Below are 12,953 nucleotides of genomic sequence, written 5' to 3' on the forward strand. Positions count from 1 at the left end.
GGCTGAGTGTTCTCTTTACTGCGTCCCTTGAACATTTCCTTACATTCTGGCACAAGATGTTTGAGTCCTGTCTTGTACTTTGCCTGCCCTAGTCAAGGGCAGAGGTTTTGTTTTGTTTTGTTTTGTTTTGTTTTGTTTTTGTATTTGTTCCCAGCAGTGCAGTGTTTCTCCGTACAGATGTTATTAAGCAAAGAAAAAAATGCTTCTGTTTTGTTTGGATGAGGTTTGTTTTACTAAAAGTTAATCACCGGGCAGCCCGGTGGCTCAGTGGTTTAGGCTTCCTTCAACCCAGGGCATGATCCTGGAGACCCAGGATCGAGTCCCGCTTTGGGCTCCCTGCATGGAGACTGCTTCTCCCTCTGCCTGTGTCTCTGCCCCCCTCTCTCTCTGTCTCTCATGAATAAATAAAATCTTAAAAAAAAAAAAAAAGTTAATCACCAGTTATATTTGAGGCTAAAACTTGATGTGTAAATCACTATATGTTTACTGTTTCAATTACATATTTTCTATTAGTTTAAGGTATAGTTTACATAAAACAAAATTCACCAAATTTAAGTTTTACAAGTCAAATTAGTTTGGCAGATGTTGAACAGTCATGTAACTACCACCATCAAGGTACAGAATGTTTCTAATACCCTCAGAAGTTCTTCTGGCTTTCTTGGAATGACTGTTCTATTTTGTCACTTTAATTTTGTATTTTTGAGGAACTTTGTATAAGTCGAATTGTACAATACTAAATCTTCTGTTTGGCTTCTTTAACTTAGCATGCTGCTTTTGAGATTCATTTTTGTTCTTGCACAGATCAGCTATTTGTTCCTGTTTGTTAATAGAGTACTGTTGTATGCATATACTGTCATTTATTCATTCAGTAACAGTTGAAGGGCATTTGGCTTTTTTCCATTTTGGGGTTCCTCTTGGGAGTGCTGAAGTACCAAACTAACAACTGGGTTTATCTTAGGTCTTTCTTTGATTTTATTAATTATTGCTTTATGTATTTTAAAGTTCTGTTATAAGGTGCAGACACATTTCAGATTGTTCTCTTGGTGAATTCTTTTATCATTATGAATTGTTCCTTTTTTCCCCTAGTAGCATTTCTTCTTTTGAAGACTATTTTTTTGGTTTTCATATTAAAATACTAATCCAGCCAATTTTCTTTAGTATTGTCATGGTGTATCTTTTCAGTTTTTTTATTTTATTTTATTTTTTTTAAGATTTTATTTATTGATGAGAGACAGAGGCAGAGGGGAGAAGCAGGCTCCATGCAGGAAGCCTGATGTGGGACTCAATCCCGGGGCTCCAGGATCACACCCTGGGCCGAAGGCAGGTGCCAAACTGCTGAGCCACCCAGGGATCCCCTCTTTTCAGTTTTTATAGCCAATTTATGTCTTTATATTCAAACAGATTTCTTGGGACACCTGGGTGACTCAGTAGTAGAGTGTCTGCCTTCAGCTCAGAGCGTGATCTGGGGTCCTGGGATTGAGTCTCATGTTGGGTTCTCCACGGAGAGCCTGCTTCTCCCTCTGCTTGTGTCTTTCCCTCTCTCTGTATGTCTCATGAATAAATAAATAAAATCTTTAAAAAATCAAAAAAATAGATTTCTTATAGGCACCCATCCAATTTGAACCTGTCTGTTAATTGGAAAATGTAGGCCTTTTACATTTAATAAAATTATTAGTATGGTCAGGGTTAATTTTCTACCATTTTGCTATTTTTTTTCTCTTTATCCTTTCTATTCTTTGTGCCTTTTCTTTTTTTCCTGCCTTGTTTGAAATCGATTACTTTTTAGTATTTCATACTATCTCCACTAATATCTTACGATACCTGTTTGTCTTAGTTACTTTTAATGGTTGCTGTAGGACAGGAATTGTTGAGTGTGGTTTGCAGACCTGTGGTTTTATCCATGATCTTTTTTATGAGGCCTTCAAAGTTGCAACTATTTCATAATAATACTTACCTTTTTGATTGTGTTGACAATTGTACTGATGGTACGGAATCAGCAGTGGGTAAAACTTCTGGCACCAGACCATGAACAGTCATTGTACTTTTCATTGCCTTAAACACACATTTTTAACTTCTGAGTTTAAGATTGGAAGTATGCATAGAACAAATCTTCTATATATTCTGAAGTTTCTCTTTCTGGCTGGTGGGAACATGGACTATTTTTAGCTCTGTGAGAGCTCTGGGAATTTTTTGGGATACTGACTTTTCATGTTTTTTCCACCTGTAGGGTGGAGTTTTACCCAGTGTGTGCATGTATCATTATTTAGTCAAAGGATCAGTTCAGCATCACTGTGTATCTCTGATGGAATTGCATTTCCATGCAATTCACTCTTCTCTGATGTTCAGCCCTGCGTATTCTAGGTTTCCCTGCTGCTCCCAAGCTCTGACCTCTGTCTCCTCAACTTATTGAAACCTCTGGATGCTCTTTGGATTTCCTCTCCTTATTTTGCAACCTGGAAAGTGCCTCCAGCTGTTACCTGGGGCAATCAGAAGGCTAGACTCCGTTATTGGTCTTCTCTCAGGGATTACAGTGCTCTGTATCTGTTGTCCAGTGTCTGAAAACCAGGGTTATATATATATTTTATGCATGTATATAAGTTTTCCAGGGTTGTGGTAATTTATGGTGGGGAGGGCAGTTCCTATAGTACTTAAATCTTCATGGGTAGAACCCCACTGTATTTTTATTTAAACATTTTATTTCCGAGGCAGAGTGAGAGAGAAAAGACTCCCAGTTGAGCAGGGAGCCCAACTTGGACCCATCTCAGGACCCTGGGATCATGACGTGAGCCAAAGGGCAGATGCTTAACTGACTGAGCCACTTGGGAACCCATAGAACCCAAGTTTAATATTTCAGTATTTGGATAGCATTATGCCAACTCGTTCTGATGATATTTGCCATGTTACATTAAGTGTTTTGTGCTATGAATGAAAAGTTCTATGTTCTGTAGACCTCGGGTTTTTACAGGGAGAGGGAGAGGACCAGGAGTCATCTTCTCTGTTGTTTTCCCTTTCATTCCATGTGGTGGTCTTAGGAATCTTTTACCATTCCCTGTTCTAATTAAAATCTTTTTATCATTTTAGATTAGGGCTCCACTTTTTGCTTTCTTAGCTCATTTCTTGAAAATATAGAAACAGTGATTTTAAGATACAGAATTAGGACATTTAGCTCTTGTAAGTTCTTCATTGATGGTCATGGTGAAATGGAGATGTTATCCATGAGATAGAAGGGAATTTAATTCAGATAGTAGGATGCAAGTATTTTTTTTTTTTCCTGAAATAGTATATGACATTTTTTAGTTTCTGGATCTGTTACTGTAGAGACTAGGTTACATTTTTCATTCTTTTTGCAAATACCCTATTAATTTCAATCTGGTAGGGTTCTACTTATAAGTGGGTGGGGGCTTGGTCTGTATTCTGTTCAAAGAAGATTGATTTTATGTGGGAGGATATGTTAGTGTTTAGATAAATTTCCAGACCCCACAACCATCTAACACTTTCTATCCATTAATACTAACTGAACCTGTTAGTTGAAAAATAAAGAAGCAAAGTGACTTTCTAAAAATCCTGATTTTGTACTTGAAGAATTATGGGTACTGGCTATGCTAAAAGCATACCTAAGGGATAGAGGAACTTAAGCTTAGTGGGCGAAGCATGAGTAGCTTCTCCCTCCCTCCCTCTACTGCACCTGCTTTCAGGAGCTACAGCCATAGTTTGTTGAAGAGTATTACTCTCTTAAGAAATTAAAAAAAAAAAAAAAAGAGCAGAGAAGAAATGCCACTCTTTTTCTGTACATCAGAAATAACACATTGTTACTCTGGTCTTGTCGGAGACCTCAGGAAATCAGAGTTGAATGAAGTATGTCTTATATAAGTTTGAGGGGACTGTTAGTGTGTAACAGTAAAATGAAGCTTCTGCTGAAACTTCCACGTGTTTCTACATGCTTACTTCAGGGGTTTAGGGTTCGAGAGTTTTCCTATTTGTGTTTATTATGATTTTGAATTTACAGGTGACGGAGAGGTGATTGAACAGATTATAAGCCTACAAACCAATGATAATGGTGAACGAAGCCCAGAGTCCAGTGTTCTTGATGGAATGATAAGACAGTTGCAGCAGCAGCAGGATCAGAGAATGGGAGCAGATCAGGATACTCTTCCCAGTGGACTTCCAAGTGGAGAAGAAACACCTCGAAGAGGTAAGATGTATGAGAAATATCTTGTCTTAATAAGGCTGAACTGAGAGTAAATGAAGTCACTATCAGTTACGTGCAGTGTGAAAAATTTGAAGTGTATTTTTACCACTTCAGTAGTCTGAGGGTGATTTCATTAGGTGTGAAGTTGGTGTGCTAGTAAAGGAATGTTTGATTTTCAAGTACCTAGAGAGGCTGTTAAAACCTTTTTTGCTCTAAGATAAGAGTATTTATAAAATTGTATTAAATGAGTAAAGAACAAAGTGTGTTTGAATGTTTAAGGAAAACTACAGTTCTAGGTTTCCCTTTAAACATTTTTAATTAAAAAATATTAGTTGGTTAGAGCGCTAAATGTTTCTTATGGAATCAGAAGGCTTGAATGAATTTTCAGGATGAAGTTCCTGATCCTGGAATGTAGTATTCATTACATTAGTAGTGGAGATAACGTAGAGGAGCAGACAGTGGTTAAACAGATGGAAACTCAACGGGGGAAGATGACTGCTGTGGAAGATTAGGGAAGCCGTGATCCCTGCCATGTCATGCTGCACTGGTACTCCCAGAATTTTTTGTCATCCTACAAACATGGATATAGCCCATAGTTTCTGTTACACTAATAGGAGGAGCCCCTTCATCCAATGTTTTAAGAAAACAAGCACTTTACCTGGGATATCTGCTGCCACTTTGGGCTCCATAATTCATCCTGCTGACTTGCAGTCATGGGAGGCTGCCGTGCCTCCTTTGCCCCCCAGATCAGCTCTGCACAGGCTGGGTTCCTGGGGTCTGTGTTGCCCTGTCCTTCACTCTCTCAGCTCCAATTCAGGAGCTTGCCAGCATTTCCCTGTCGCATTTTGTGAAGTTTTTAATATCCACTTTGGGAGCTTGCCTGCCCCAGTGGCACAGATTATCTCTTAAAGTCACAAGTAATGTTGGTGTTTTAGCTCTTATTTTGAAGCCACCATAGTTTGAGGAGACTATCTGCAATGCTAATTTTTCCAAAAAGAGGTTTTTTTAGTGTGCAGTTTTGAGGAAGGCAAGACCTTTAGGATTGCAAATAATAGCAGTATAATAGAAAATATCTGTACATTAAAAGATTTCAGGAAGTCTAGTAAAAATGGAAGTTGAAGTTAAAAGGTGTCCTGTATTTTGATCTCAGTTACATTATGATTCTTTTTTACAGAGTTGTTTTGATTGGTATTTTTGTTTTTTGTAGTTTATTAGGAGGAATGTATATTCCTATTACATGTTCAATGCATATTTGTTTTGGAATCAATTTTGACAATTTTTCTTTAGGTTTTAGAAGGCTGAGCTTAGACATCCAGTCCCCTCCAAACATTGGTCTGCGTCGCAGTGGACAAGTTGAAGGTGTTCGTCAGATGCATCAAAATGCTCCACGTAGTCAGATTGCTACAGAACGTGACCTGCAGGCTTGGAAACGAAGAGTGGTTGTACCAGAGGTACCACTAGGCATATTTAGGTTTGTTTTAGGATATCTATTAATATTGTTTCTTTTTACAAAAATATATCTATATGGTTATTTTATGCATTTTTTACTCCCATTAGTGGTATAAATAATCATATAAATATATTTTAGTATTGGGTTGGAATCTTTTAATTGTGGTAGGAAAATGTCGAAATTGTTCTCTAAGTTTTTACTATGGTAAATTTTTTCTTAACCATTCTTGTTTCATCTTTACAAATACCTGCTTTTCTCCCTTCAGTGTTATTTTGAAGTAAATCCCAGGTGTATTATTTTTTTCATAAATATGTCTGTGTAATTCTAAAAGATAAGATATTTTCAATATTACAAACAGTCCTAATTTTATCATAACCTTAAAAAAATAATTCAGTAGAATCAAATAGTCTGTGTTTAAATTTCCAATTGTTTCATGGCGTGTTTTCAGTTCTTTGCAAGACCATTTAAGTTACTTTGTGAAAAGGCACATAGTATGTGTTGTCTTTTCATGAGGCAAGCAGGCGTTGGTGTTCACTGGCTGGGTCCATTAACTCATTAGGAGCCATGAAACAGTGATTGCTCAACTCTGAAGTCTTCATTTGTTACAGTGGGTGCTTCTAAAAAAGAAATTTACCCAAATGTACTCTTCATCTAGTGGTAAAGTTTGTATCAAAAAGATAAGATAGATGCTTATCTTGCTTTATTCACCTTCAAAATGAAGATTTACTCCCTTCCACCCCCAGTAACAACCAGTTTGTGTTTGTGTTCTTCACTGTGTAAATCTCACTGCCATGATTTAGCTTCTTTCTAATATCCTTACTGATTTTTAAGTTTTTCCGTCTCTGACCTGGAAGAGCCACTTGGAGGTGTCTCCTGAATCCTTTTGAAATGACAGGTAGTATCCTTCTATAGCGTCCCTGTTATCAGGCATGGCAAGGAGTTACAAGTTTATCTTCTAAATTTCTCATCCTGGATGTGGAATCATTCTTTTCTTTTAAACAGCCTGGTTTTTCTTAAAGTGGGAAATATTTCACAGTCTGGGCAGTAGGGTCTTCTTGCTACTGAGTTGTAACCTGCTGATTTTTGAGGTAATGAAAGACAGGTAGCAAATGTTGCTTTTCATTGATATCTGAAATGTTCAGTATTCTATTAATGTCGCAATTAATTCTTTGAAGGTAATTTTGTAAAGGTATGTCCTTCATGTGTTGATGCAGAAGAGTTTCAGTAATTGGTGGAGGAATGTAGTACTTACATACTATGCAGTGAATTTAAGAATGTTTATAAATACACAAAGTAATGAAAAGCAAAATCTGGTATTGGGATGAGAAATACAGGAAATCACCGTCCTATAGTGCTATGCTATGACTAAGCCTTAAAATTATGTCTGAGTTGCCTAGGCGTCAGAACTCAAAAGTGTCATTTTGGGATACTTTTTGTTAAAACCAGGAGAAGTGGGACGCCTGGGTGGCTCAGCGGTTGAGCGTCTGCTCTTGGCCCAGGGTGTGATCCTGGAGTCCTGGGATCTAATCCCACATTGGGCTCCCTGCATGGAGCCTGCTTCTTCCTCTGCCTACGTGTCTGTCTCTCTCTCTCTCTCTGTCTCTCATGAATAAATAAATAAAATCTTAAAAAAAAAAAAAAAACCCAAAACAAGAGAAGCATACAAATAGCAGGAGTGAAAGACCTGGTGAATAGTTCCTTAAAGAAGTATTTATTTATTCTCTTAACGTGGAAGAATGGAGATAGTTTTAGGCTGGAATCATGGTTCCCGATTAATCACCAACTCTGGCTCCTCTGTTTCTGATCTCCATCTTAGAGTGTGGCTTCCAATCTTAAAGTCACCTCAAAGTCCAAGATTAGTTGGACTTGATACAGTGGCAATCATATATCTTCATTTGTGATGGAGGTTGAGATTTAGGCCAGAGAAAGGAAGAGAAACAGACAATAAGGACATTTCTTGTTGAGGGACTTCACTTAAGCAGCCTTAATGGTTGCATTTGACATTTTCTGCTCATAACTCATGGAACAGAATGTTGTTATATGGCCATACTTAGCTTGGTGATAGATTGTATTTAGAGCAGCAGAGAGCCTAGATAGAAACTGAGATTCTGTTTCAAAGGGAGAAAAGGAGAATGGAATTTTTGTGTCAACTAGCTGTCCGCTATAATTTTTCCCAAAGAAGAGTGTAACTGTTGGCAGTACTGTATTCTAAAATACATATGGGGGATCCCTGGGTGGCGCAGCGGTTTGGCGCCTGCCTTTGGCCCAGGGCGCGATCCTGGAGACCCGGGATCGAATCCCACGTCGGGCTCCCGGTGCGTGGAGCCTGCTTCTCCCTCTGCCTGTGTCTCTGCCTCTCTCTCTATCTCTCTGTGACTATCATAAATAAATAAAAATTAAAAAAAAATAAAAATAAAATACATATGGGATTTTGTAAAGGAGATGCTGAATGATCTGGTAACAGTGCTCTCTCTCTTTTTTTTTTTTTTTCTTTTTTAAGATTTTATTTATTTATTCGTGAGACAGAGAGAGAGAGAGAGAGAGGCAGAGACATAGGCAGTGGGAGAAGCAGGCTCCCTGCAGGGAACCCAATGCGGGACTCGATCCCCGGCCCCCAGGATCATGCCCTGAGCCAAAGGCAACCAACCGCTCAACCACTGAGCCACCCAGGGGTTCCTCAATCAGTGCTCTTGATGACAGTCCTTTAGTGGGAGCATTGGGAATTTCACAGAACTGTTTACTTAAGCTGGTATTCGATGTGGATCAAGAGAAAATTAAAGTTTTCCAACTATGAAAGTAATATGTGTCCACTGTGAGAAATTTAGGTAATAAATGAAAGTGTGAGATGACCCCAAAGGACAGAATGCTAAGTATACAGCACTACTTTCCAGTAGACACAGTTCTGGTTGGGGCCGGATTTCAGGCATTTAGTTTGTCTTAATTCGGTTATAGTAGAGACTCTCTTCATTCTGTTCATGCTGATTCTTTATATTCTTTATATTATTTTATGTGATCTTTATAATATCCCTTAACTGACGGTCTCATTTAGCCATGGAATTGCAGAGTTGAAGATGATACTCATGAAGGCCTAGAATGTTCCTTTGCTTTATTATTGGTTGAGAATGAAGTGTATGTAGTGTTTCATTTTCAAAACAAAGAGAAGCGTACAGCTATGGGATAGAATTTCATCTGGCTGCAAGTGAAAAACCTTATATAGTTCCTTAAATACACATAAAATTGGTGAAACTGACAACTCGTGAAGGGTTGAGTCTGATTTAGAGCTGCTCTGTGGATACAGTATTGCTCCACTGTATTCTGAGTGTGGGCTGGAGATGTACCGAGAGAAAAATGCAATTTCTGTAGAAATCAGTTTTTATCTCAGATGAAAGATAAAAGATATCTTAGGGCATTTGTGTGCATACTCTTTTGAGCATCCGTTTGTATCTTGAAGCATGGCCAATATGTCAGTTTTGAAAGTGGCCCAAGTGGGATTTTAAAGTGAACACAGAACACAAAGCTGTATGTTTTCAACAATGTTCAAATTGTAGAAAAAGGACAGTCACGTGAATTTTCTAACCATAGAGAAGGAAATTTAACTTCAGTATCTTCCTCTTGGCGGAAGGTCCCTTGTGTTGAATGAAGTCAGTCACAATAACAATCTTTCTTTTGTATCATGTTAGTTGGAGATGTAAGTAATTAGAAGTATGAGTAACACTGCTATTCTGATTTTCTAAAAATTATAAAACATGAAGTTTGAATAAATTTAGAGGAGGATTCTCTTTTATTTCTTTAGAGAAAGGAATTGCAATATTGGAAAATTCATAGGGAGATTTTGAGTAGCCAGTATGAAAGATCCTGTTTGCATTGGCTGTATTGGGTCAATGAAAATACAAACAAACGAATATTTCTGTATTAAATTTGAAAAAAGGACCTCCTGTCTGAGATTATATTAAATTTCAAACATAAAACTAGAGCTTGACTTACTTTGTAATAACTTTAGGAACTTTCTGTATTGATTTAAAAAATATATAATTTTATTTTGCCCTAAGTCAAAATGATTAGTTTTTCCTCTTTATATTCTTTACTTTATGCATCAGTTCATTAACTCCTATAACTGGATACTTTTATTTGTAGGAAGTTGGAAGACTTCAGAATAGAGAAAGGTGAAGAGGAAAGAAATCTTTATATAATAGGAAGAAAAAGGAAGACTCTCCAGTTCACACAAAAGGTAACGTAAATTCTATTTGCTTAGGAATTATTAGAAATTAAACTGAATTTATGCTTCCTTTTGGTTCAGTGAGAATATTAGTAACTTTTGCCTGAGGTAGAATATTTCTTGCTCACAGTCTTCTGTTTGGGATTTAAAAGAAGAGTAGACATGAGGTTGTACAGCTGTTAGGAAAGAGTGGTCTGAAGCTTGAGGGAAGGAAGTAGTCTAATGCCTAACAATGCCAAAGGATTCTGGAAAATTACTGTCTGATGACCACGCAGGTCAAGAACTGGAATGTTACAGGCCCATCACAGGCATTTTAGGTGCATTTCCACTCACTGACTTCCACAACTAGCCAACCCTTTGACTTCTAAAACTGCTGGTTAGCTTTGTTTCAAGTTTATCCAGATATTCACATAAAAGAAAAATCTTAGACTTACAGTGGTTTGTGACCCTCCAAAGCTTCATCCTGCCAAAGGAAATCTTACTCCTTAATATTTAGTTTCTCTTTTGATTTTCATGAACATAACATGAACAGCATTAATTTGTGGAAGATATGCAAAATGTTTCAAGATCACTGCTACAAAACTTGGTTGTAAAGTGATTGTGTTTCCAGGACTTGCTTTCAGTTGACCACTCAGTGTTGAAGGCATGTCCTGACAGATGGCCTGTGTGTGCTGGGCTGTCATGATGTGCCTTGTTGTTTAAGCTTGATGCTTGGTAATTTTGTATGTGATTTGGGCATTGAGGATGAAGTAAAAATAGTTTTTATCTTTAAAAGTGATTCAGCTCATTTTGTCAAGTATTGAGAAGAAGAATATTGAGTATCTTTGCCCCGAGTTAGGATGTTTTCTCATGAAAAAAATTTGAAAGTTAAATTCACTAAAATAATTTTTAAGAAACAAATACATTTTTTCAATTAAGCTTTACTTTTGCTGGAATAATAAGTTTTGCAAGATTTTAAAAATTTGATTATATTGCTGTTCTTATGTATTCATAGTTCTAATTTGGGTATGTTATTTGGTATGTTACAGTCTATGTAAATTAAAATTCAAGGAATAGTTAGAAAGTTAAAAGTGAAGTGCTTTAAAATTTTCAATTTAATCTTTAACTCAGAAATTATGATTCTTAATCCTATATTGAGTAAAAAGTCTACGCTTTATACTTAACCTTCTCACGTGCAAAGCACAAGCACAGTAATACATGGTGTGTAAACAGTGGCAGTGTAGATCTATGGCATTACATTTTGTAGAGGAGCAAATCAGAAAAAAAAGTTCAGAGTTTCCTGTAGGGTAGTGATGTTACAAGAACATCAAGAAACACTGATATAAGTGGCATCCTGAAGTATGCAAATCTTTTTTATCTGGCTTAGTCATTTGACTACATGAGATTTATCTGTGTTGCTGTGAGTAGGTGAAGTCCATCTGTTTGCATTGCTTGATGAACATGCTGCTATTCAGTCTGTTTTTTTTTTTTTTATTTATTTTTTTTATATATTTTTTTTTATTCAGTCTGTTCTTGAAGGACATTTGGGTTGTTTTTATGTTTGACTATTAGTCATAATTCTGCTTTCGACATTTTGTATATATCTCTTGGCATCTGTGTGCATATTTCTTTTAAGTATATGCTTTGGAGTACAGTTTTTGGATCATTGGATATGTGTATATTCCGCTTGGTAGTTAATGCCTTGTGCCATTTCAGAATGATTGTACTTCTACCTATAGTGCGATAGGTGTTAAAATTTCATTATGTTTGTGGATTTCTCTCTATTTTTATGTGGTTTGCAGCTATATTATTTGGTACACACGCATTTAGAATTTCCTTTTTCCCTACTGAATTGAACCTTTCTTCAGTATGAATTTTCACTCATTTCTAGTAATGTTTTATTCTCTAAAATCTTCATATGGCTATGCTAGCTTTCCTTTGGCTAGCATTTGCATACTATATGTTTCCCTCCTCATGACACTGCAGTTACACATATATTAGATTTTTACTGCTGATTCCCTTTTGTTAGGCTGCTGTCCACTCTTCTGAATTTTTTTTTCTGACCTCTATTCCACTTCGTTAGTTCTGTTTAGCTGTGTGTAATCTGGTGTTAAATCTATTGTGTTCTTAGTTATTCTCTTTCTCAGTTCAGAATTTTTATTTAGTCCTTTTCTTTAGAGCTTCAAGTTGTCTGCCGAAGTTGTCATTATTTTAATTTCTTAAAAACCAGCCATACTTACTTTAAAAATCTGTCTGATAATGTCATTATTTGAATATCTTGTTCCCATTTCCATTGCTTATTGATTTTTTCTCATTTTTTAGCATCACATTTTCTTTTTTAAAGATTTTATTTATTCATGAGAGAGAGAGAGAGAATGAGACACACGCACACAGACACAGGCAGAGGGAGAAGCAGGCTCCTCCATACAGGGAGCCCGACTCGGGACTTGATTCCAGGTCTGCAGGATCAGGCTCTGGGCTGAAGGCAGCGCTAAACCGCTGAGTCACCGGGCTGCCCTAGCATCACATTTTCTTTGTTGCCTGTAGTTTTGACTGTGAATGTTAAATGTTAGAAATAACTTGAAGCCTAGGATGATATTTCTTCCCCTAGAGAGGATTTACATTTGCTTCTGGTAAACTCCTAGGGGCCACTGTCAAGCCTATGTTGCCTTAATCCAAACAGGATTTGTAGTTTCTTTGAATTAGTGTTCATCTGTAGTTTACCCAGAGGTCTAGGCAGTAGTATCCTTAGATCGAACAGCCAAAGCCTGCTGTGTTCTCCCACACATAGGAGGTTCTGAATTACAAGTTTCTATTAGCCTAACTCATGAATTTAGTCTGTCACTGTTTTGCTTACATCCTGAACCCTTCAGCTTCATCTTCCAGAGTGAAATTCTAGGGTTTTCTTTTATTGTTTGCGCTCTTTTTACTATCTTGTGCCTGCATTTCTTAACTGACTGAGCCACTCAGGTGCCCTCAGTCCTACAGTTCTTTATAGGCTTCTTACGTAGAGAATGCCCTCAAACTTATTTTAAAACAATATGTATTTTGAGAGATTTTCTTCTTAAGGGTAGTTTGGTCCATCTGTGTTTACAAATTAAGTCATGGAACTTATTAAT

At 37.0% G+C, this 12,953-nt stretch overlaps 1 protein-coding gene across 4 annotated transcripts in view; it reads left to right on the plus strand.

Moving 5' to 3' along the window:
- BRWD1 (bromodomain and WD repeat domain containing 1) overlaps positions 1 to 12,953 on the plus strand; it is a 124,477-nt gene that overhangs the window by 52,953 nt on the left and 58,571 nt on the right. For all 4 annotated transcript variants that reach the window (XM_041735251.1, XM_041735249.1, XM_041735248.1 and 1 more), the window contains 3 exons: positions 4,007 to 4,192; positions 5,477 to 5,660; positions 9,774 to 9,867. In XM_041735251.1, coding sequence (XP_041591185.1) covers positions 4,007 to 4,192; positions 5,477 to 5,660; positions 9,774 to 9,867 — 464 coding nt within the window. The remainder of the gene's footprint in view (positions 1 to 4,006; positions 4,193 to 5,476; positions 5,661 to 9,773; positions 9,868 to 12,953) is intronic.

Source organism: Vulpes lagopus, chromosome 20, assembly GCF_018345385.1.
Source record: "Vulpes lagopus strain Blue_001 chromosome 20, ASM1834538v1, whole genome shotgun sequence".
NCBI lineage: Eukaryota > Metazoa > Chordata > Mammalia > Carnivora > Canidae > Vulpes > Vulpes lagopus.